The sequence below is a fragment of the Battus philenor genome, unplaced genomic scaffold, assembly GCF_028537555.1.
Source record: "Battus philenor isolate CCGP_79_NKW_IND1 unplaced genomic scaffold, ilBatPhil1.0.hap1 SCAF_19, whole genome shotgun sequence".
Lineage (NCBI taxonomy): Eukaryota > Metazoa > Arthropoda > Insecta > Lepidoptera > Papilionidae > Battus > Battus philenor.
The window spans coordinates 1,956,169-1,983,394 of record NW_027181681.1 but is presented as its reverse complement, the minus strand read 5'-3'; the positions used below and the strand labels follow the sequence as shown (position 1 = coordinate 1,983,394).

The 27,226-nt window shown below is 35.0% G+C and overlaps 1 protein-coding gene across 1 annotated transcript in view; it reads left to right on the top strand.

The window, feature by feature from the left end:
* LOC137921622 (phospholipid-transporting ATPase ABCA3-like) overlaps window positions 1–18,258 on the top strand; it is a 53,843-nt gene extending 35,585 nt beyond the window's left edge. The window contains exons 20-32 of the mRNA XM_068764421.1: window positions 1,341–1,560; window positions 2,167–2,388; window positions 3,424–3,546; window positions 5,144–5,371; window positions 6,455–6,549; window positions 7,996–8,140; window positions 9,322–9,435; window positions 10,970–11,103; window positions 11,695–11,842; window positions 13,220–13,430; window positions 14,796–14,938; window positions 15,975–16,060; window positions 17,554–18,258. Of these exons, the coding sequence (XP_068620522.1) occupies window positions 1,341–1,560; window positions 2,167–2,388; window positions 3,424–3,546; window positions 5,144–5,371; window positions 6,455–6,549; window positions 7,996–8,140; window positions 9,322–9,435; window positions 10,970–11,103; window positions 11,695–11,842; window positions 13,220–13,430; window positions 14,796–14,938; window positions 15,975–16,060; window positions 17,554–17,739 (2,055 nt within the window). The 3' untranslated portion in view covers window positions 17,740–18,258. The remainder of the gene's footprint in view (window positions 1–1,340; window positions 1,561–2,166; window positions 2,389–3,423; window positions 3,547–5,143; window positions 5,372–6,454; window positions 6,550–7,995; window positions 8,141–9,321; window positions 9,436–10,969; window positions 11,104–11,694; window positions 11,843–13,219; window positions 13,431–14,795; window positions 14,939–15,974; window positions 16,061–17,553) is intronic.
* Window positions 18,259–27,226: the final 8,968 nt, after the last annotated feature.

Genomic DNA, 27,226 nt, shown 5'->3' with positions numbered 1-27,226 from the left:
TAAATTTCTATGGAATTCCCCTTTTCGATTCCCCGCTGACGATAACGCAATGCACTTATTATAACTCCCACGGATTAATTATCTGCAAGTTACTCGTATTTCTATCAATTTTTTAATTTCGTCAAATGCGTCAAAGTTCTATGGAAGTCAAATCGTTTTTTTTTTTTAAATAAGACACTAAAACTGGACTCATAACGTTTCCCAACCACCGTATTCGTCTGATTAGGCTACATGCGACTTCTGGGTATTTAGCAAACTCAAAAGGCCTGATACATAACCGAATGAAAAAGGTCCTAAAGGCCACCTTAAAAAGATTATTCCGACTGTTTCGAAGATTGGAAAAATCGATGGCAAAACTGCGTTTTATCAGACGGTGATTACTTTGAAGACAATGAAATTGATTTAGAAGGATATATATATAAACAATATATATTTTATAAACAAATTCACCTTACTTTTTGGTTACAGTATTATATAAATTAAATTAAAAAAAATTACTATATAATTTTAAATATATTATAATTTAATACTATCTCATCTATTTGATTCATTTGAATGAGAACCACTCTAATGTTTAACTGGTATAGAATGTCTACGGCATTGCGTTCGTATTATACTAAATCTGTACTAATCATCTGCGCTTTTAAGGTCTTCATTATATCCAACCAATGACTTTCTGCGACCTGTCCTATGTCGTCTGTCCGTCTAGTGAGGGGCCTTCGCACGCCACTTGAACCAGCTCGTGGTCGCCACTCGACAACCTTTAACCTTCAACAGCCATCAGTTACATGAGTGATTAGCTCCACCCACTGCCACTTCAAACGAGCATCTCTTTTACCTACGTCAGTGATCTTCGTTCTTATGATCTCCTCATTTCTGATCTCTCAACGAAACTCAGAGTGAATCCCTCTCCATTGCTCTCCGGGTGATCTTGGTGCCTTTGTATAAGGTCAATCGTAAACGACCTTCACAAATTTATATGTCATCACCAGCAATACACGCATAGATCCATTGCGGACAGATACATTGCAGTATTTATTTCTATAACAAATTAACATCAAGGGATCGAGTACATCTTATAACAGTATAGCTCGCACCGAATTTTACTCCATTTTAAATTTGTTATACGCAGGCGCACAAATAAAGATATAAAATTCGTTTTATGCTATACATACCAAATAATAGGAATAAACAAAATTTCATAATGTTACTGCGATTTCGGTTGAACACAAACGTATACTCAGTACAAAGCTTCCAATAATGCAATTAGAACATCTAAACTTTGTCCATTTGTCAGACCGCATTAGAAATTTAGCGATAGCTATACCTATCCGTTGCAGGTGCTCTTCACGACGCGGATCCGCCACGCAGCGCCTGTGGCCCTGGGCCTGCTGGCCAACGCAGTTGGTTCCCGACACTCTATCTGGGGTGACGGCGACTCGGTCACCACCCACAACCTGCCACTGCCCTATAACCGTGACGACTCCGCCCTCGACGCCAACTTGGTGCAGCCCAAGTCCATCATCTTGGCCGTCATGTGGTCCACTGCTGTTACTTTTGGTGGGTGTCCGTACCTTTTTAATGGGTATATCCACATATTATCTGAGTAGTTATAAAAAAAAAACTAAAAAACATAGTCATAGGTTCAAAACCTTGAGGGTAACGTGATTCATACCCCAGGATGGACTATCCACAAAATAGCACATCGCGACAGACTGCAATTGAACCTTATCTTGAAGATACCAGGCTCCTCTACACAGCGCCGAGGGCGACAATCGAAGAGGCTTTAGTGGGTCGGAATTCCACGTAACCTTGTAATCCCCAGAGATTTCCCCGTGGTTTTAAATATTCAGAACCTATCATCTGTAAACATGATGATAATTTTGGCGTCGGTCGGGACTCGCAGGCCATCAAGTGACCTAAATTTTTTTTTGTGGCCCCCGCCATTTGGGGCCTCTCGTACCCCTATCTTAGGTGGGACAGGGTCTTTATTGTCAATTTAATTTTTTTCACATAATTTTTTTATTTTCATTCTTCACATAATCTTTCATTCTATTCTTTTATGTCACAATTCTGCTTTCTTTCACTTTTGCTCTGTGTCCTCTTGGCCTATAAAATTTAAAAGTTCAAGTGGCAGGATTTATTATCAAGAGATGTTTTGAACAGTGGTACTGGCGACGAGTATAAACCTGGTGTCGCTGCCGTGCAAGGAGCGGCGTTCAGGCGCGCGGCACGCACACGTGCTGGCGGGCTGCTTGCCAGCGATCCACTGGGGCTGCACGCTGCTGGCGCACGCCGCGGTCTGCACCCTCACCCTGCTGGTGCCCACCGTCATTGCAGCCGCTGTCCTCGATGACGACCGCACCTTCACTCAGCCGGACTTCCTGGGTAACCCTTCACCTTTATACACAAAAGCTCTACCAATCTTTTGTCTCATCGTTACTACCACCTCCAACTGTTTCATCATCATTTCAGCCATAATACGTCCACTACTGGACATAGGCCACCCCTTTAGTTTTCCAATAAGACAAGTTGGAAACATCCTACTTGAAGTTTTAAATCTCTTTATTTAAGTAGTCACACACACTTAATCGTCAATTATTATACCGTAATAGGAAGTAATTTAAAATTGTAAATAAATTTTGAATACATCGAGAAATTGCTATTAAAAATTAAAAAAAAGTAAGAAAGAAAAATTTAAAATACGTCGATTTTGGTAACTTTATAGATTTTTTATAATCATAAGTAAAAATTATTTAATTTAACTTCCAATAACATTGTTTTAAGTAATAATAGAATAATTTAAGTCGAGTTTTTCCATTAAAACATAGTAGCAAGGGGGTGGTAAGGAAGTACAAAAATTATAGACTTGGAACTTTGGAAATTTAATATTATCCCCAAGAGAACAATTATCATTGCATATGTTTAAAAAGTTTTTTTGAACAAAAAGTCGAGAAAAAAGTTATTCCAATTGTTAAACAACCTATTAGGAATATTAATTGATAATTATATTATACTACTCTATGTAATTGAGTTATTCGTATCTGATTTTTTATCAAAAAAATATACATAACTATCTGTCAACACCTGCCATACTCTTTGGATTTAGCAACCCGCGTTCAGACTCTTATTATATAAACCTTGCTGAAAGGAAATCCTTTAGAGCACCTGAAGGCTCTTCTGAAGGAAGAAAATCAGAACTGCTTCTAAACGTGGAGTCAACGTTGGAATAACTGTATAGTCAGTCAAGGAGAGTCCTTCGAAGGAGGTTCATTTAAATTTAATAATAAATAACCTTTATACTTTGTTCGCATCAAGTCTCTATATTATTTTATCTGTGCCAACTTAATTCTATTCTAATTAAATATTATTATTTTTCCCGCGTTTTTCTCAGGAAGTGAAATATATGTTATCTTTTCGCAGGTGTCATATTCTTTGTGCTGCTGCTAGGCAGTCTAGCATTCTTCGGTGTGATGTATCTGGTGAGCTTCTTCTTCGGTGAACGCGGTTCCAGCACACTACTTTTCGGGTGCCTCATTATCTTTGGTATGCCATTGCACAAATGTATTTTATATAATCTATAATACGACGACATGTAGAGACTTAGCAAAAAATATATACAGCGTGATTTGTTATTGTTATAAAGGGTCAATGTATTGATCATTTACTGTCAATTAATATATATTACACTCTGTACAAAAATCTACGGTTTAATGTTAAAAATACCTAAACACATTACGTCTGATATTACAAAAATTGATTGACAAAAAATTATTTTATATATATATATATATATATATATATATATATATATATGTGGTCATCTTTATCGATGGTAAGCTATACAAGCTATTTATATAAATATAATATAATTTGAAAAAGCGTTTTCAAAATTCGAATGGCTACTTTCTAAAATTATTTATTTTTTATTATCTGTGCCTGCAGAGTTTATACTGGCAGAATGTAACTGACCTGTCGTATTTTAATTGAAAAAAAAAATTAGGTAAATTTTTGGAAATAAGTGTAAAAGTTTTAAAGATTTTATAACTATAATCAATCATCCTGTGTAAAAAGGTAGTGACTAACTATGATATCTCAGAAGCTATAAGGCTTAGGTAGAAAACTACCATCGGCATCGGAATACTGATCTGATTAGAATAGCCGGCCAGAACCTCAACAGTTGCTCATTTAAATAAAATTTAACAATGTTTGATTTATACATTATAATATCATTCATATAAATGAGTCAACATATCAAGTTCCACACATTTCGATCAACTAAAAACACTTGAATTGAATAAGATTTATAAAATATTATTCTTTTAATTTTAGATTTGGAATTAAAACAATACTTTACTTTTTATTTAGATTAATATATTGCAATAAACATACACAAAGTTAAATTGTTGCTTCTAATATTTACGTTCTGACACTTGACATTTCTTCTCTGATACAATGTTACCTATTTCGGGAGTAATTTTATTTGCCAGGACTACTTCAAAATTATGCCGACTGATATATTTACTGGGCCACAATAAATGTTCATTCCAGGTCGCGAGCTTGACACCCCAGGTCTAATTAATATTGTAAAAAATATATATACACCTATCCCTCGATTTACACGATAGATACGTTCCTGAGAAAAACGTGTAAATCGAAAATTAAAAATTTTTCAAGTCAAAACCGTGTAAATCGGAAAGCTTGCAGAAAATGCACAATTTTGCTATTTAACAGTTGTGATTTTTTTGCGATATTTTTAGGTGTACACAGAAATAAAAATAAAATGCATTAACAAGTTAAAATGTATTACGGAGACACTGTTTTTTATTTAATTACAAAAAATAAAACCTAGGGTGTTCTATTATTATAATACTGTCAGAAATTACTATCATTCATTATTCGGGATCGAAGGTTCGAATTCACTTTCATCACTGGAAGTTATTTGTGCCGATTCGATGTTTGAAGCAGAAATATTTACATTATGTGAGATGGTAATAAAATCGGTTATTAACAATTGCTTCGAATTTTTTTGTGAAAACCGTGTAAAAGCGAAAACGTGTAAAACAAGTATCGTGTAAATCGAGGGATAGGTGTATTTTGAAATTAGATTCTTCTGCGTGATACTAATATAAAAAAATTGCAGGTCTGTTCACTTCATCTATAAAGCAGGCATCCGACTTGTTCGAAAAGAAGGACTTCACGTATTACCTGGTGACTGTGATTGGGTACATAGCGCCGCCACACACGCTAAGAGTGGCTGCCACGAAGGCGGCCAACGTGGCAAGACTCAACAGCTACTGCTTACTCAACCGACGCAAGTGTCCAACGCTTTTCGTTCCAGAATCAGGCTTCGACGCCGAGGCTTGTTGCCGTAAGTTGACAGCACATTCATATCCCACTATTGGACGTCAAAAGCCTTGCTTCGTATTTCTCCCTACTCAATATTATACTTTGATAATATGGCAATCTATTTTACGTAATAGATGGGGTCATGTTTAAAGTTACGCTGCAATGTCGAATCAGAAATAAGAAGATCCATAAAAGTCCTAACATTACTACTGCCACTTCAGACGAACACGTCAGAAGTGGCACAGGTCCGTCTGTGCTGGTCATCAAGTGGTTCGGACCACTGCATAGAATTGCAGCTTCGTAGTCGCCATCATTCAGCGATCCAATGTTTTTCCAAGTTATCACGGCTTGTCATTTGAAATAAGTCAATGACGCTTTTAAGTAATAATTAATAAGTAAAAATAATTTATTTAAGGTACGTAATAACAATTCGCACTTTACCCCCGTGTATTGCTTCATAAACCTCCATAAAAACCTTTTTTCAGTTGTAATATTACCAGGCTGATGAAGTAATAGGTGGGTGAAAAGGCCTTTGCGCAAATAGTATATCATAATAATATATATATCTTTAGCTATACTTTTTGTATCTGACTGAGTTTTAATAACATTAAAAAACCTTGTTAAATTTTGTCATGAGACATATTTCTATTTTATTATATATCAAAATTAGTATAATCAAGAAAGTCGAATATTTTCGAAATTTGGTAAATGAAAGTACTAAGTTGAGATAAGTTTCTTTAATTGAAGTACTCGATGTCCTAAAATATCTTCATCAAAGGCATCATATTACAACCTAAAAGATGGCATAAAAGCTATCGCATATAATAGCATCTATGTAATATATTATGGTCAAATTAGGAAAAAACGTCGAAAAAATATGTTTAGAATTCCCATATAAACAGTATGGATTTTTTACCAAATTATTATAATTAGTGATGTATATAAAATTAAGTTACTATTTAATATATAAATAAGTATTTTCTACAATTTATTATTTGTATATAAATTGATGTAATTTAAAATAGCGTGAAGAAATATTGGGAGCTATTTATACGATGAACGTTAAACGCTATAAATACTAAAATAATTCTCATTTTGTTGTTAGAGCTAAACAAGAACCCGCGATGCTATTTTTGCATCGACGAGTACTCCCCGGGCAGCTACATGATCATATTGTTTTTCCAGTTCATCATTTATATGGTAAGTATCATTAAATGTTTTCAGTGAGATAGTCATAAGGTAGCAATTGTAACTAATTTTATGTGTCTATGCTTCTAGTTTGTACTTTCTTACTACTTTTTGTTACTGTTTATCTCCAATAAAGTAAATAAGAACTTCTTCCCTGTCATGTTATAATAATAAAAACAATTTATTGCCATTAATAGTAACAGATATATACAGTCTGATTAATAATAGGTGTAAACGCTTCAACGGGGTAAATGTATAGCTTATTCACTGTCAATTCATATATGGTACACCCTATCCAAAAATCAATGGTTACAAATTAATAAATAACGTAATTATAATATAGTAATAAAAAGCGTTTTCAAAATTGAAATCACTAAATTTAAAAATAAAAATTTTTTTTGCTATCTATCCTTGCAGTGTTTATACTGCCAGAAGTTATTGGCCCGTCGCATTCTAATAAAAAAATGTTATACATATTTCACAGTGTAAGAAAAGGACCAATATTTAGCCACTTCCGCACACAGAGACTCTGTGTTTGGCACTAATCGGTGTAACATAACTCCTGAAAATGCCCCGTGGAGGGGTGAAATACGTGTTGAGTGAATTAACAGTGGCAGTTGTGTAATTCGCATTGTTTGCCGCATACGCATTTATCAGCGGGCTGGCGGGCGGTGCATTTTGTTGCACGAATACCACTGCATGTGCGGAAGTGGCTAAATATTGATCCTTTTCTTACTTAGGATGGACTTCCGCAAGGTAACGCCAGATTCCATTAAATATTTCACAGTAATCACTTTATAAGGGCGATTTAAAAGGTGTTAGTCTTTAAGCTTTTTGATGATAATTAAGCTTATATTTACTCCATTTAAACTTTCACCCTAATCAATCGTCCTGTATATAGACTAGATAAGACAAAAGGAGGCAGATCAGCTTGTACTGACCAGGACAGTAGTTCCATGAGGCACTAAATTTCAGACTGTACAAGCTTTCTAGAGTGTTACATAAAAAGATGTGTCTGTACGTGTGTATATAATAAAATAAATAAATATGCAATAGAGATAAATAAAGATAAAGAGAAATTGATTTGATAAATTAATTGTTACAATTAAAACTTAATGTTCCCACTGCTGAGATACTAACCTCCTGTGAAAGAGTGCGCGTGGGAAAATCTTCGATATCCCAATTAAGGTAGTCTAACTTCTAATCCGAATCACAGGAGAGAAGCTACGGGATAAGAGTCAAGTAAGAGATTAGGGCCAAGAAAAAACTATCAGTTCCCAGTTATAGCAGATGAGTTCCGAGCTCGAATCACAGGGGAAGAACTCCCTATTTTGAGAGGGAGAAAGAAATCTGTTTCTCAGAAGATCTGGCCTAGTACCATGACTGTAAAACTATGTGTAACCAGTATAGGTTGCTGATTGTCTTTAAAGTAATATTTTAACATGGTGGTCTTCGCAGACGCTGGTGGTATTGATGCAGCACGGCGTGTTCAACCGGCTGGCGGACAGGCTGTTCAACCAGCGCTACCGACCACCACCAGCACCAGCCGCTGATGACATGGTGCGCGCCGAAAAAACCTACGTTAGCAAGGCGATCACGTTACGTGAGACTAAATTTTTATTAAATAAATAATCGTAATGTCTTATTTTATTAGTGTGATACAAAGAGAAGTCTACAGGCAATGTATGACCATCAATAATGACATACGGTACATTCACTTTAAGCTAGCATTCTCTCACTTTTATATTCATTCATTGGCAAAATCACTTTCGCTCATCGAGCCATAGACAAGACTATGCTCCTTATCACTCTACGAAATCTAACAATGAGATCCATAGACTAACAAATCTAACAGATACGGCATAGCGAATTCAAAATTTGAAGTAGCAATGGGCCGACCATATATCGCAACCACAAATGGCCGCTGCAGCCTTAAGGTTCCAAATTAGAGACCACAGACCTACATACGCAACGTAGAACGTCCGACCAGAATGTAGACAGATAATGTTTTTAGAGTTATAGAGAAACGCTAGATCCAGACCGCTTTCAACTGGTCTTATTGAAAATCTATAGGGGCGGTCTATGTCTGATGATGAGAAAAAATCTATAGTGATGGAATTGACTTATCGTGGGGCTAAAGAACACGCAATGTTGCACTTTTTGAATCCCGTGAACTTACTTTAGACTTCGTAATAGAGATGGGCAAAATGTATCCCTGACAAGAAAAGAGTTTTTGATCTTGGTATATACAACACTCTTTGATATCTTTAACTCATTCAGCTCAGTAAGGCCCAGAGAGAGAATAAGGCAGCTAACACTAAACATATATCTTTTATATTTTCGGCTCTTTTAGTTCAGACTTAGAACTCGGTAAAGCGGACTAAAACGTCTGAAATTATGGAATCCATTAGAGCCAATAATTTTCTTTCACACTTGACAGCCTTAGGACTGTCAACCTAAATAAATACAAAAGTTTAAACTTGCTTCTTTTAGGTACGGGAAAGCTAAACGCCCGCGCGCGTGATGTTGCCGTTCTGAAAATCTGTAGTTTACATTCTCAATACAAAAGCTATCCGTCTTTCTCTTTTACGTGTAATCTTTATAAGCCCATCTCTTTCCCTCAAACTCTAAACGAGCCGTAACTCTTTATCAAAATTGAGTCTTAAGTATAAAGATATAGATAGAGACATAACTGAAACACATGCGACTTGGAGAGTGATATATCTTTTGCAAAGATATCTTTCTTGTTAAGATATAGACTTTATGTTCACATATACTTTTCAGCGCCTGATCAAATACAAGAGGCCATGTTGGTGGATGATGTTCACAAGAACTACATTCAGATCATCAAGAAGTCGTGCAACGCTGTCAAAGGCGTGAGTTTCTCTGTCAAAAAAGGTGAGTGTCTTCCCGGACTTCTTTGCGTTTGTTATACGGAAGACCATCTTAAACCATTCAGGTGGACCTGGTTTTGGCTTCGCTGCCAGTATTAATTTGGCTGTGAAGGATGGTTATACACCACAGCCCCAAATCCGCAGTGTAACCCTCTCGTAGTCGGGAAGGAAAAAAGATCACAAACCAATACTGAACCCTCACTTCCTCAGAGACTTCATCCCCGCAGCCAAACCACTCGCATGGTACCACGACTCATGGAACCTAATCAGACCAAACATCATGGTCCATCATTACACCATAGGCTGACCGAAGTCCCTGTGTCTCAAGATTAATCAGTCCAGCTATGATGGTTTAAGTTTGCTAGGCTAGGTTATAGCTGGCATAGACAAAATGTACACTGTGATCAAAAAGTAAGGTGAAATTGTCATTTAAAACTACCGAGCATTAGGAAGGCAGGTCATTTTTTAGATTAGTAGGACTGTCTATAACATTTGCCAAGCGTCTGTTTGACAAAAGGTTTAATTATATCCGAGTTAGACGTGTTTTTGTAAAACGCGTCAAGTCTCCAATGGTAGCAAAATTGCATAATTAATTTGAAAAAAATCGCCAAAAACTACTGTATTCGCTTAATTTGGTTCCGTGCGTTATATACAATATATATTGCATATATACTGTGGGATTCTTCCTAGGGCCGCCTAGGTCTTGAGGTAAAAGTCCGGAAGAAGAAAATGTGTTTTATTCATTCGACCTTCGCATGCATTTATATTCGAGTAAATAAAGAATTTTTTTATGTGGAATTCCCCGTTTTTGATGCGCCGCTGATTAAAACGCAATATTGCCCTTACCATACTATAAATTTAAGGAATTATAAATCACACACCGCACATAATCCACACACTATGAACACATTCCGTACATGCTGCCAATATACACACTACACTCTGCATACTTCTTTTTTTAAGTTCGTAATTGGAGCAGTATGACTATTCCTGTTTATATTTTATTATGAAAGAATTTTTCAGCTGTGAAGGACCTCCGAGGTCTCAAAGGTTCTAGCTAATTAGCAAACTCAAAAAGTCAATGCGGGGACGCCGTGTTGACACGATTGGGAAAACAAATTCCGAATCGAAGAAGGTCTTGAAGGCTGTACTTGAAAAAGACTATTCCGACTGATTGAAGGACTTAAAATTGCTTTTAAAATAGCAAAAGTGCGTTTTATAGAACGGGTATACTTTGAAGGGAATGAAAGTGATTTGGAAGAATAAATAAAGAATTTACATATATTACAAATAATTCAATTACCAATTCCCCTTACTTTTTGATCACAGTATTATATGCAACAAAATATGGTGATGTAATTTCTCTGAACATTAGAAAATTTTTACTTTTTTTCAATATATTATATATATGTAGGTTATATATTTGTTAACTGCCTCTTATTCATAAAACTACTTATAAATAGTTATTTATAAAATGCATTCATTTTAAACATTGAACGCCTAGAAAATTATATATTTGTTTTTAATATTCAATTCAGGCGAATGCTTCGGATTGTTGGGCGTTAACGGTGCCGGCAAGACGACCACCTTTAAGATGCTGAACGGCGAACAGTGTCCCACGCGTGGGACTGTTTTCGCAAATGGCCAGCACATCGATAAAAATCGTGGGAAAGTATGTTGAGACCATCTATGACAAATGATTAAGTTTTCCAGCTAATTTAGAAAGTTTTCAAGAAGTTTCTTTGGGATACAAAAATCAGCTGATGACTCTAAGACTGTGAGAAGGGTCTTATATATAACATTGCCAATGCTCTCAAAATTTTTATTTATTTGGTATTAATTTTTTTATGCATCCTTTTTACTTTAATCTGTGGTGATGACGAATGACATATGTCAAATAAAAATAATTAATAATCTGTATTAACTGTTAGAAACAGTGCACTGTCATGTCATATTATTATTTGACGTCCACTTTTATATTTTTATATATATACACACATTAATATTTTTTTTCTTTCACCCATATATATCTGTCACACATTATTACTTGTCAAATTAGTTTTTACTTATTACAATAAACAAAGGCTTTTATGACCTGGTATTTTTTAGTTGTTAGTAATTAGTACATATACAATTCAAACATTGAATTTCGTTGGTTTCTATACAGAACAATATATTGATTGATATAATTTTTCGACTATATGGAACTAGGAAATTATGAAAAATTATATTAACATAGTCATTATTCGTTCCCTCCTCCTAGTATTTGCACTCGCTGGGGTACTGTCCGCAGTTCTTCGGACTAGACGAGTTCCTGAGCGGATACGATAACCTAGCCCTGGTGCTGACGCTGAGGGGACTGTCTGCTGAGGACGTGGACCGAGAAGTCAACTCTTGGATCGAGGTTGTAGGTAAGTGTTGCAGCCAAGTTAATCTAAGTTGAATACCGATGTGGTCTCGAACCATCGTGATAGCACCACGAGGGTTTCGTGGGTAGCGTATCCACGCATACGGACGGGACGGGCTATCAAAAAATAGCACCGGTGCGTGGGAAGACCGCGTGGTAATCCCTGACCGGGAGATACCGCGGTCCCCCCGTTTAGCGCTGAGGGCGACCACCGGGGGGGGGGGGGTAGTGGGTAGGAATCCCACATACCCCTGTCCTCCCCCCAGAGGCAGGGCATCTTGAATACCGGAAGATTTCCCCCACCGAAACAAAAAAAAGTTGAATACCGATGTCAATAAAGCACTTTTAAATATCTTCTAAGTAAAAAATAGTGCAATGCCTGAAAATGAAGGTCTTTAACCAATGCGCCATACGGATCCGAGACCTGATCGCTTACGATCTGCCTTATAAGAAGGTTCTAGGTCATCCAGAGAGCAATGCGGACCGGCTATATACAGATTTTCGCTGCGATATCGGATCAAAAATTCTCATCTGAAGTGGCAGTGATTGATTGGGGCACCTCTCTCGTGCAGCTAAGGGTCGTTGGGGCGGAAAAGTTTTCTATCTAGCACTCTGAGATATATGAGTGGTGAAACAGACAAGAGTGCGATTGAAAAGACTTAAACGAGATATTTAAGAACAGATGGACTGATGTTTGTCTATCTAGCACACTGTTTGAAGTATATGAGTAGTGTAAAGAAGAAGATGTCGATCAAAAAGACGCACACGAGATATTTAAGAACAGATGGACTGATGTTTGTCTATCTAGCACACTGTTTGAAGTATATGAGTAGTGTAAAGGAGAAGATGTCGATCAAAAAGACGCACACGAGATATTTAAGAACAGGCGGCTTGATGTTTGTTTATTTAGCTCACTGCATGAGATATATGAGTGATTTTAATAGAGCTTCCGAATAAAGCGCTAACAAAAAACCTCTCTCAGTTTCGTTAGAATAATTCTTGTAGCTTAAGTTCAAAGATGTGTTATCAAGAATGTCGTCATCTTATATATATTACTGTACAAGAAAACTAGACTATGACTCTACCGTCATAAATATTATAAAGTACAAACTGCTTCGCAAATCAAGTTAAGTTAAAATAGTAAAAAAATTAGGCGACAAAGGCAAAAGGCGAGGAATCGACCCGCACTGACAAGAGGTCGCACCTGGGCACTCAGGGAGGGCACGCCAGGTGCCAGATGCAATTCTACATCTCACACGTCAATGTAGGGATAGTCTCACGTTCGAAAACGATAAAGGATAACTCTACATGCAGTATTCTCATGAGGTACTATATTGACAAGACGCACACGAGATATTTGAGGATCAGGGTATGTGCGCAGGTCTGGAGCAGTACGCAACGCGTGCGGTGCGCTCGTACAGCGGCGGCATGGCGCGCCGGTTGGCAGCAGGGGCTGCGCTGTGCGGCGGGGCTGCGGTCGCGCTGCTGGATGAGCCCACGGCTGGTGTGGACGTGGCCGCGCGACGCCGCGTGTGGGCGGCCCTGCGCCGCAACCTGGCAGCGCGCCGCGCCACCCTCGTCACCTCGCACAGGTGCTACCAAAGCTCTAAGTATACAAGGACTTACAACTAACACCTTTACTTTATACACTGGTTATAGCTTTACAGTACCCGGCGATAAATATTGCTCCTAACTAGAACAAGTGTCATTTGCTTCTTTTGATAATTATTTTTATTCTTTGTGTAAAATACACCAATCTAATATATGAAATTCTCGTGTCACGGTGTTCGAACTTGAACTCCTCTGAAACGGCTTGACTGATTTTTACCAAATTTTATAGGCGTATTCAGTAGGTCTGAGAATCGGCTACTATCTATTTTCTATACCCCTAAGTGATAAAGGTTGTTCGTACTTATAAAAAAATTTTATTTTTTTATCATACAGCATACAAGAATACATACAACCATAAATTTTCACCCCTCTACGGTCAACCCTTATTTTTTATTTGTAAATTAAAATATCAATTTTTTTTTGCAAAACAACGTTTGCGGGATCAGCTAGTACACTATAAATATTGCACCTAACTACCTTACTAAAATAAGTATCATTTGCTTCTTTTAATAATTATTTTTATTCTTTGTATATAATACACCAATTATTCTATAAGTAGTGGCTTTAGGTTGGAGTAAAATAAAAAAAAAACATGTTCACATTATGTTTACGTAATTAATTATTTAGTAAAATTACAACTGTACATAATAAACACAATTATACCTATTGTTAAAATGAGACATTGTAATAAAAGTAAAAAGTTGTTTTTACAGCTCCTAATAGATACCGGACTGTTTGTATTTCGTGCGACAGAGATAGTGCTCTACGAAGCCGAAATTAGTCAATTGTCCCTTTCCAAAGGTCGATATCGCAACTTGCACTACTAATAAACTTCACAATACAATATAGGAAGCGATAATTAAATATCTATACTATAATTCTACGCCGCTCCCTAACAGGACAAACTATTTCCGGATGTAATAATTAATCTTTAGTGGTTCCTCAATACAAATCTCTATTCGAGGAGTGTAGAAATGAAATACTCGACAAAGCTTGTCAGGATATTATTTGCGTGACATACAGGCTAGTTATGAGCGAAAGCGCGGGGAAATTGAATTCTAGAGTATGTAACGAAGCCGTGAATTCTTGAACTGTAACTTGAGAAATAGACATTATCGCTATTATGAGACAAAAATATCTAGACTTGCTTAACGTTGTGGGAGTTTATTAGGTTTGCTAGGCAAAATTAGAGACTAAACGAGCTGGAACACAAAAAATTAAAACGCTTGAATCGGAAATCGATTCAGTTTTTCCTGTTCACAATCGTTCTACTTCTCCCGTCTCTTGCTATCGCTTTCTCTTTCTCACAATACGTCTATCTCACTCGCACATTTTTGTGTTCACAGTATGGATGAAATGGAGGCGCTTTGCTCGCGGATCGCAATAATGTCTCACGGAAGGATTCGAGCGTTGGGTTCGGCGGCAGCGCTCCGGGCGGCCCACGCCGCCGGGCACGCTGTTCAACTCAAACTACGCCATGCCACAGACGGTCAGCTACCACAAGGACCATATTCTAATTCAAAATATTTTAATCAAAAAAGGCATTTACATGTAGTGAATCATCAATTGTTTTATCTTTATAAATAGCTTCGAAACTTCTTCTTTAGATCTAAGTTCTTGAGGCCTGGTCACTTACAGACCTTAAAGGCTCAAGGTTACCCAGAGAGCAATGGAGAAGGCTATGAATTTCGCTGCGAGATCAAATCAGAAATGAGGAGTTCCGTTGAAGAACCAACATCACCGACATAGTTCAAAGAATTGCTCGTCCGAAGTGGCAGTGGGCGGGGCGCATTGCTACAACAGAGAGCTGGTAGGCGTGGCGTCAGATCCGACTAGGTGGACCAATGACATAGTAGTAGTTAGTCGTTGGATCCGGAAAGGTCATGAGCTTTATTGGAGGCCTATGTCTTGCAGTGGGCGTCCATCAGCTGAAAAGAAGTAAGCTACCTCAGACTTGACAACAATGCGAACTACACAACTGCCACCGTTAAATTACTCAACACGTGTTTCACCCCTCCACGGGCATCTTCAGGAGTTATGTTACACCAATTAGTGTCAAACACATCTCTGTTTTCAGTCTTCTTGTTTGCCCCATAAGCATTTATCAGCGGGCTAGCGCGATGCACTTTGTTGCACGACTGCCACTGCATGTGTGGAAGTGGTTAAATATTGGTCCTTTACTTACTTACGATGGACTTCCGCAAGTTAACGCCTGATTGCATTAAATAATTAATATATGGTATATATTCCTGCTACCATCAGTATATCTTCGACCTACCTTGTGGAGGGTTCTGCGCCGCGTCAGTTTTAACTCGAAAACATGCTACTGCCAATTCAGACGAGCAGATCTTATTTCTCATTCGATCTCGCAGTGAAACTCCCGGCTTTGCTCATTCCATTGGTTTCTGAGTGACCTTGACTCTTATAAAGTCCTCCCTTAGCGACCACACTTACTCTCCGTCTCCCCCCCCCCCCCTCGTTTGGCGCGTGTTTCACTTAGTAAAGAGTTAATTATGTGTTACCAGTGACTGACGGTGGCAAGTCGGACGTCGAGCGACTAAAGTCTCAGTTGCACCAGAAGTTCAACTGTGACCTGAAGGACGAACACAAGGTATGTACTTCTCTTAACTTTCAAATCAGTATAACAATATTTCGTAAATTGAAATATTATAAAATAAATGCTTTGTGTCAAATATTGTATAAGCAAGTATATGTATTAATACATACATTAAATTTACACAAGCTCTTTTGTTATAGTACCTACAATACTGAATAGTTGAATCATAATATTTTATCTATATCTGTTTGTTTATTTTTTTGTGTTTTACCTGATGCCGTTTTAATCTGTCATCATCATTTTGTCGTAGAACCTTAGGCGTATGACATAAACGACCTCCTAGATTTCTAATAGGTACAGTTGAAAGCGATATGCATCCAGCTTCTTACGACGACATTCGCGTGGTCATCTTTCCCACTTATGGGTGAACGTGGGCCGTGGTGTCCGCTCCAGAAGCTCAAAACCCCAGCGGCGATCAAAGCGCTAGTCATTGCCACTTCAACGTACATTCACATGTTATTATTTTAGCCAAGGAGTCACAGTATAAATAAATGTATATGTATGCGTGTGCGAGTGGGACGGTTGACTAAACAATGCCTCCAATTTGACATGACACATGTCAATGTCAAATTGGAGGCTACTCTAATTTGACATTGACATGTGTCAAACGAAAATGTCAGATTTACACAAAATTTATCTGCACTCTTGTACTTAAAGCGACGGTTTGTTGAATGGTTACCTTTGTTCTTTATTACACGTTATAAAAAATTTATTTAACTAAAAAAATTCAAATGAGCAATGCTCTAAGCCAGGGATGAACAAGACGTGGCTCTTTAAACATGTTTATGCGACCTTGACGGCATTTCTAAATTTGAATTTATTTTATCGACTTTCTCTCATCAATATATTGTTATAAAATTTACTGTAATAAAATGGTGGTGCATGCTAAACCGAAATAATTAATAGTAACCACCGATCAAAACTGAGCGATGCCCTATTCGAAAGCTGCGTTCATATTGTGTTCATATATACGCTTGTATCAAAAAGACGATGTCAAATTTCTCATTAAAATTTTCAAGTATATTTTTTTTTTCTCGTTTATTTTTATTTTACATTAAAATTTGTATATTTTCTTATTCTAATGCCCATTAAAAATTGTGACATTATGTGCGGCCCTTTACATTGTGCCCGCCATATACAAAATATACAATTTGAATCGGCCCCTTGAATGGTTGCTCACCCCTGCTGTACGCAATTTTGGTTCATCATATCATCATTTTTAGTAAGGTGTCTAATGGATATAAGCCTCCATCCACCTTTAATTTACAATAGGGCCAATTTAAAAAGGCTTGCACCCAGCGTCTTCTGATGATCTCTGATAACGTTGCTGTCCTACACACTACCTGGCCTGTCCCTGTTGGAAATCTGTGACGGTGGCCTATGTCTTCCAATGTCTGAACAGGACTTCCCTCACGTCCTACTGCTAAAAGGATGGTGATGAAGAGATTCGTACAAAAACATGAATATGACTGAAATGTTCATTGCAGACCATGCTCCATTACCACATCAACGACACGACGCGCTACAGCGAGCTCTTCACCGAACTGGAGGCACTCAAGAAGTCCAACCCCATTGTCGAAGACTACTCCGTCTCCGAGACCACGCTCGAAGAAGTGTTCCTGTCCTTCGCCAAGGAAACCGAAGATCAGTACACTCAGGTCACGCCGGTGTAATGCTTACAACACTAAATCATCGGTTATTGTATGTATCAGTAATTCATATTACTCAGGCTTTATTATCACAAATATGGCTTTATCAATGCTATATACAACTGCATCGATAAATATTTTCAATAATAATATATGCTATATACGTCTATAGCAAATTATAAACTTTAAAACCAACAAAATAAGGAAGTACAATTGGCGATCATATCCCATTCGGTGATTTCGTACACAAGTCCTTGGAATTAGAGCCAAAAAGCACTCTAGTGGCGATCACGATCTAAGACCGATATAAGGTCATATTATTATCGCGTAAACATTTATAGTAATAGTAAGAACAACACAGGGAGCATACAGTTCATTTACTTTTACGAATTGCAACACTTAAAAATACATGACATATATTTTTTTTTAAATTAATTAGCTAACCAATCGATATTTTCGCTTGACGTTGATTTATAGGAAACTCTGTATGTATATAAATCTTTTTCTTTCATTCGTAAATACCCACCTATTTAACATCATCATAACAAAGTAAACAAATTTAAATTTCGAATTTTTAATTAAAAATTATTATTACAAAATTTTGATTAGATGCCCCTAGTATTTCATAAATAACGTGACAGAATCTATATCGTATAAATTCATAATATACGATTAGGTTGATTATATTAAGAATTGCCAGTATTTCATTATTTATTGTAGTCAAATTAATTACACAGATAGAAACACTGGATTTCTTTTTCTTGAATAATTACTTTAGTGATGGTCGACCTTCCAATTCAGATTTGGTTAGACTATTAGTAATATATTATTTCATGTTTCATAACATAGTAATGTATTAATTAATATATTTAATTAATGAAATAGACATTAAATGTTACAGGGAAAATTTGCAGAAAAACTAATAATACTATATATGTAGACTCATCTCTACTTTTTAACTATGTATCTGTGCAAACATTATTTCAAGAAAATACACATTTTACACTATAGGTTACTTCAATGTTTGTTCCAAAATCTATCTATAAAGAAACAGATGACATTAATTATTCACCGAATATAAAATCGACAATTTGCACCATGTAAACACATCTTTACATTTTACAATTGTTAACTCCTGTTACAATCATCTGTCCCTTTCTTGTATAATAAAAAGTGCTTGGTACATTACAGGATTTAAGATTTTGTATTGCAAAATAAAAAAGACATAACACTATTAAAGGCAGCTATATTTGTAATTAAAATTCATCGTTTCCATTGTATTATTAACACAAATGAAAGAGGCTCCGTTGTAATATGAAATTTCTTCACTGCCTTTTCTGTACATATAATTATAGTTTTTTTTATGTGTCATACAGTTGATCTCTATTTTTATATAGATAGAAAAAGCTAAATGTAGAAATAGACAGTTATAACCTTTCTATAAAATTTCTGATTATGCTCTTAATAGCATTTGAGTTTTCATAGGTAGAATCTACAAAGTTTTAAATCTTCTGTGTTTCTCCTAAAGATTACAATTAGACAGCTGTTTTATAGAACAAAAAAATTGCATGCATAGACAATAAAAAAATTATGATTTTGAAATTTGGCGCCAATATGTTAATGTTGGTAAGTTCTTTTTATGATTTTTTAAATGTACAATATATTCATTTCTAATGGATTCTTAATTTTGAATATGATAATTATATGTCTTACAAATGAATTACAATAAAAGTTTAAGATAACTTATTACACTAACAATTGACTAATTACGTAAATATAGAATAATAAACATTCCCTTTATTCATGTCATTCCGTAACGGCATAACGGCCATCTTTGTTTTTCACAAAAAAGTTCCTATATTTCTTACAAGTCAGAATAAATAAAGTTTAATTATTTATGTGATGTTTTACACTTTGTATCATAGCAGAGGTGCCCAAACTTTTTCACAAAGCCACTTTCGAAATTTACCTAGTTCTGATTGACAGCTACTTTTCTACCATTTTACCAAAACTCGACAAAATTTGGTAATTTGTAAAGTCAAGCCAATATCTTAGTTCTTTACTATCGAAAGCAAATATTCATGGCTTAAAAATAGTGAGCCCACATTTAACGTCACATTAACGTAGACCTCTGTCGAGTCTCCCGTAGACCCTTAAGAGTCCGGGACCACTTTCGGGACTAAGGATCTAATATAGCCATAAGTTGGTCAAAAAAAGAAATCCAAAAGAACCTAATTTGATTAAATCATATTGCGTTCACCAATAATGGCATCCTTCAAAACTACCAAGTTTCTAAACGCGCTTTCGCCAAAAAAAAGCCCTCAACTAACTCAAAGGGTTTTATTATTATCACTTTCACATATATCTTGTAATAACAGCATTTTATTACTAAGCTGTATTGTCACTTTAAAATCCTACCGAAGCAGTAGGATTTTTCTACCAACTTATATTTGCTCATTTATAATTTATTCGAATGTCCAGTTGATATTTTTAAATTATGAAAATTAATTTAGGTTGTAATCTCTATAAATATTATTCGATATTTTTAAGCAGTTTTTTCTTTACACATTCATTTTTCATTTTGAGCGTACAGACCAAAGCAATGAAATGGAAATGTTGTATATTCGTTTGACTGTTTAATTGTGGTAAGAAATGATTTATTTAATGTTACCTCGTAGTTTGTCCGTGGAACGGCTTAACAATTATTTTTTGATTGTATTGTACTAGAGATATGATCTCGGCATGTTATAGAATAAGCTACTAACATTTGAAACAAAATTCGACTTTATGTAATAAATAAACCTATCATATTTCTTACATTTACGGGTTGGTGAACTGCGGCTAGCTTTTTGACTTCACTTTTGCACGTGTCACAAAATATTTAATAGAATACCCGGCATTTGATTTGGCACTTAATAATAATCTTTAATAACAGAAAATAATCGGTTTTGCCTACTCTATATACAAGCTGTTATGCGATAAAGGCATCGCTGTACAATTTCAAACCCAGTTGAACTGACATCAATTTTACTCTTACACCCGATGTGTCAAATCAAATGCCAGTAAATGCGAGAACACTGCTCACATTAGAAAATAATTTGTAAGTTATTAGCGCCTTTTGGATATTTTAAAATTTTATTAGTTTTTTCCATCTAAACGTCTATATATAGACAAGTTATTATATTGAAAAACCTTTAATTGGTTTTTTCTTCTAATTTGTATCGCTAGTGTTTTTTTACAATAATTATTTTCGCTTTTACTAAACGCAGACAGTTGGGAAAGAGTTGCCGCTATCTGATACGGAGTTTTAATTGGTTTATAAAAGAAGATGTTACCAACCCTGGTTAGACTTAACATACTTGAGGTTTTGTTTTAATTTAATCACACTGCAAAATAATTTCATTAAATTTTCTCAACTATGGTCATTTATTACTTTAATCATGTACTTTACTTAGGATTTACAGTAACCACTTGTGTACATTATGATAAGATTCCAGAAGAGCCCATTTTGATTTAAACTAGAATCAGATTGAGCTCCATAGTAATGATTGGATTGTAAAATTATTCTCCCAGTCCAATATCACACAGGTGATTTGTAAAGAAATGAATCTTATCACCAAAAATATTAAAGCTTTTACGCCTATTTCCAAACACCCTGTATCTAAGTGACCACTCTAAAATATGTTACATCAATTAATTTTTTTCTAATCAAATGTGACAATAACTTCTGTATTAATCTGAAAACGCTTGTTCTTACTCTTTTACATTATTTATTATTATCTAAAACCTTTTTTTAATTAGTAGTGTATATAACATTATTTGTCAGCAAATGAGCTGTATGTGCGTGTATATATATATATGTATGTATATATATATGTATGTATACCTATATATATATATATATATATATATATATATATATATATATGTATGTATTTATTCACCACTTTAAACCTAATACCAATCAGATCTATAAAAAATAAGTCCTAGTTGATATCCTTGCGGTAACCCAGGACTTAAGTTTTAACAGCTCTCCGCCTCCTCAAACCTGAAGCTATGTATATGTCATTGGACATATAAAATGTTAATGATAAAAAAATATCTGTTTCTCAGAATGTTTGAATGTAATATTAGTGACGATAAAACCATTATGGCAGCCATTTTATGTAATGCTTTACTGTGAGATTTAAAGATTTGTAAATTCAAGGTATATATGTGCCATTTTGATAAACTTTTACCATTCTGTATGTATACAATTAAAATTAAATGCTAGAGAAATTTGTAATTTATGTATAGGTAGTATTTCTATACACAGTAAATATGTAAACAGTGAAATAGCTACTCCAGCAAAGAATATCTTCACATTTAAAACATTCGTACAATTATTTGATGTTCAATGTTCTCTGGCTGCGTATGTCCGTCCATAGCGAACATGAATCTTATTTGTAATGATCAGAGAATTTTTGGATGCACCCGCCATACCAAATGTCACAGAGGTTAAAAAAGTATGGAGACAGATACATTAACAAAAGGAATTATTCTAGAGTACATCTGAGATTGGTTATAGTTGTCCGTTTCATTTGTACAAACAGATATGTTATGACATTTTACAAGATAAAATGTTTATGTCAGTTCCAAACGAGCGCCGATCTCAGAAGAGCTCAGATTTTTCTATATAAAAATTATTTCGATTTCAATCAAAACATCGATTTTAGTCAAGGTATCCGAATATTCGACATGTGGTTATGATTTAATTATATATAATCTGTATGTAACGTTTACTGTCAACTATTATAAGTCCGGTGAGGTCATGACGATATTTATTTTAATTTTAATATGCACTCACTCTTGATGTATTAATGTTTAAAAGTTTTTTCTCATTTACAATTAACAATGTATTGATCCTGTGTACTTATATTTAAATGTATTATTAATAAAAGACTGCATTTACGAGACGTGTTTCAATTTTAACCCGATGTTATTTTGACGCTGTCGTCGCCATTTTGAATTTCCGGCGCCATAGTGTGCAGCAAAAATGTCAAATTTGCGAAAATATTTATAAATTTATTCTCCATTTTCGATTAAATAAAAGTGAAATCTCATGTATTTTTTTTGGCTGAGTGTGCAACTGGTCCGACATTGAGAGTTGAGAGCACAAGTAGATATACAAAAATATTTTTCCAAAGTAAACCGAAAAGAAAGTTGTAAGTCCTAGACAGAGGTCTCTTAGGGTGACAGAAGTTTGGCAACAAACGTTTGCATATCTTTGCAAAGTTACCGACAGCACAATTATTCAAGTGTTTACGTTCATGCGTGCATCAATACTGAGAGAACACATCCTGTAAGGCATGGATGAACAGACCGCGGCCCGCCGGTCGAATACTGCTGGCCCGCCGACAGCAAAAACAATACTCTCGTACATTCGAAAAATATTGAATTCTATTCCAGAATAAAACCAAAAAAAAATAATTTCCTATACTTCTGGCGGGCGACCCGCCATCAATTCATGATTTGTCCGAGTGGCCCCTAATTTTAATAAGTCTGTGCAACCATGCTGTAAGGTCTCACGATAATAAGAAATGAGCACCAATGCGCTCTTCGACGTCGGTCCTTCGACAGTCTAGCACGTGGGCTTCATACACAAGCTCTACTAATAATTATTATTAGAGGTACGGAAATTTCGCAAAAAAAAAATCACCAATTTCGCATTTACATTTTTCAAAATTTAAAAATTTCGCATATATTTCGCATTTATATTTTTAAAATTATAAAATTTCGCATATATTTCGCATTTATATTTTTAAAATTATAAAATTTTGTTAAATAAGGTATTTATTAAACAAAAATACTTGTTTAGTAATTTTATTACTAAATATGAAAATAAAATTTAACAAAATACAAAATTTAGTCTTAACATTAAACAATTTTAATTAATTAAAAGATGACATTGTAGAAATTTCAACATTTGACTCCTTAAGCGTCGTTCTTCGGTCCGTTATGACGACATTGTATATGCTGAAGAAGCGTTCAGCGTCCACGCTGTTGGTTGGACTCCAAATACTCTGTAATGCTGCTTCAGCAAAGGACGGAAAGTTGCATTTGACGGCCAACAATATGTCCCTTACATTGGTTTAATACGTCCATTACAGAGGTTTTCATTTATTTTAATAGACCGAAGAATTAACCTATGAAAGTGCGCATACCCATCAATTAGATCATTTTGAGGAAATCCTTGGAAAAAAGGAATTTTCGAAAAGCTTTCCAGCATTACGTTTATATTTAATGTGGTTGAACTTGCAGCCACAGATGGGGAAAACAATTGGCCAATGTGAAAGAAAGCCTCGTGCGTCTTATTTTATTTTATGTGAAGAGAAAGCTTACTGAAACTTTTGTCGCTTGCTGATTTTAACATAGTTTTCATTGCCTCATCAGTTCCTTCATAGTCCTTAAGACATAGTGACGTCTTTTCATCAAAATAACCTTGACGTTGCCTTTCAAGCGATGATTTTAAATCCTCTAATTTGTTCCATAACAGGTGTGCAATTGGATAACTTGTCCCTTCTAACTCATCAATTAATTTCATTATTTTGGGGCAGAACTCAGAGATAAAGTTATTTGAATTTTTAATTTTTGCTTAAAAGTTATATCAACGTAACATTCTTTAAAAAATAGAACACTAGAATTTGGATTCTCCAGTTTATCAAAAAAGTCAAGTATGTAATCCAAATAATCGTTAAGATATAAAACTTTTGAACCAAGAGTTCTATCTGGTGACAATAGGTGTTTAATAAAGTTTTGCTGGGAGACGAAGCACGTGTTCATTCAAGTATTTTAAGAAAGAACTTTTCATTTTTCTTGACAGAAGGGAAGCTGACTTAACTTTTGTTACAACCATATTTATTTCCTTGAATTCGCTGACAAAAACATCACCAACAAGATTAACTTTATGAGCCCAGCACTGGTAATGAAGAATATGTTCTCCAATTAAAATTTTCAAAAGGTCGAAACAAGCAGACATATATCGTGCGGAATCTGATACCAGGCCTTTTACCTGGGAATAATTAATCTCATAGTCTTTCAAAGTATCGATAATTGATCGAGAGCATATTGATGCATTAGCAGTTTAGTTAAAGTTAACACTTCCTAAAAAACATTCCTGAGTTACCTTGTAGTCGATAGTTCTAAAAAGGATAGCAAAAACGCACCTTCCTTGCCTATCCGAAGTTTCATCTGCTAATGCTGCCATCTGCGGAATGCCGTTTAGTTGCTGAGGCACATGGCATAGAAGATTTCTTTAAGTGTCTTTTTTGTCACCATCCAAACGAATGTTACAATATTGGCACATCACAATGTTTGTGTCGGACACATACAGACCATCTTTCTTAAATTCTAGTATTCTATCTGTCAAATCTTTCTTAGGGCGTCCCATATAATTTAATAATCCATCATACGAACACTACCTTGTATTTCGCATTTATTCGCATTTATGTGTAATTTTCGCATTTATTCGCATCTATTTCGTAAATACGAAATTTCCGTACCTCTAATTATTATACATCAATGGCTTCCGTATTTCTTCTCCTTATTAAGAAATTTATTAGTAGACTGAAATAAGTAATATTCATAAATTCGATCAAAACCAAACCCTTCTGACTTTATACAATTATACAACCTTTGAGATGTTAAGTGATATTATGAAAAATATTGCTCTAGCAGCTATGTATCAGTAAAATAAACTAATCTGGAATGTTGTATCTGTATAATTATAATTAAAAAAATATAAATACACAAAATGATTTTGAATACAAGCGCCCACTTCGCGTCAATTGTTCGTCGAAGTTTTGACATGTTAAAAGCAATTATTTCTACTATAATTATAATATTCAGCATACTTCCTAAAATTATGTCTTTGTGTAATATTTTACACAAATTAATCTTTCGAACCAAAAGGAAATGTATTTAAATTATTAAAATATGAATATCAGTTTGCAGGAACTTTTATGAAGGTTAATAATACTTGAGAAGTAAATGTTTCCGCGTGGCCTCGCTTAAAAACAATGCACTTCATTTTTTTTCTCTGCCTATTTTCAGCCGGCTATATTTTATATACTTTTTGAATCGTTCCGAAACTGAGTTGGCGAGTTGCCAGTTAACTCCAAATTTAAAATAAACTCGTATCACTGGATTTCACAGTTTTGTCTTTCACTAGTAATCAAATAAAAAGTATTTTTATTAATAATACAGATATAACAATAAACTACAAAAATTATTAATGGTGTTATTTTAATCTTATTGGACATTTAAGACTTTTCTCGTGTATATAATTTATATCGCACATAATATTACTATATTTGATGTAATTAAAATTGTAAAAAATATAATATTCCCACAATTTCCAACAGAACGTGTGTGAATAAAAACTCAATTATACTTGGAACATTATATCGTAAGGTCACTCAAAACTATTAAACTTCTTTGCACTATGTTATTGTGTATACGTAATTGCTATAAGTCACGTATTCTATAGCGTAGAAAATTGATAATATTGTTAAACAATTAGTGTTTTATATTAATTTTAGGTTGTTAAGGGAAGTTCACGGGCCGGCGACCGCAGCGCAGGTCGCCCTTCCACTTGGACTGTTGACCTTGTTGACGTCATCGGAAGGCGCTGATGCAGGCCGCTTCCCACCGGTCTTAACCCTTAATAGCCTGATTTACGAAAGTGATTTTTTTTAAATATTACTGTGTTTGCTTGAGGGTCTAGATGAAGGGAAAATTTGATTTTTTTTTAATTTCGTTGGAAAGAATATTATACAACAGTAAAATTCGTACAGTCAACCTGTAAAAAAAACTAATAGTAATGTGAACATTCGGTTTAAAAGATTGGTATCAAAATTGAAACTAGGCTATTAAGGGTTAATAGAAATATATCAAAGAGGTCTATGACCAGTTGGAGACGGGCGTCATGTCTGTATTTCTGCTCATGTAACGGGATAAGATCAAAATTTAATATTCTATGGCTTTCAAAAATTTACATAAGACAGTCATAAAAATTTCGTGGTTCAATATATTTTAGAAGTTACATAAGTTGTTTCTAATGTAATTTAGGCATTAAGATTGGAATATATTCCGAGTCGTGAAACAAATAAAATTAAATAATAATCGCCATTAGGCGATCAAAATCACAGACGTAAATATTTTTAATAAATTTTATTATATTTCTGCTAATTATTCACTTCCCCTTATTAACATTTATTTCAAATAGAAACATCGGTGGATGACTACAAAATGCTTATATTAAATATTAATTTTAAATGATATAGCCAGAGATCGGATTTTCGGATGTTTTACCTATGGATTATTAGGCATCGGTTTTGTATCTAGTAAAAAGAATATTTTCACAAAAATAAATATTGACGATTTTTTGCAAATTTCTTTAGTCTAGAACAGTGTAAGCTGTTTTCCGCAAAATCTTGACTTTCCGAGGAGATCACTCAGGGATTCGAAATTT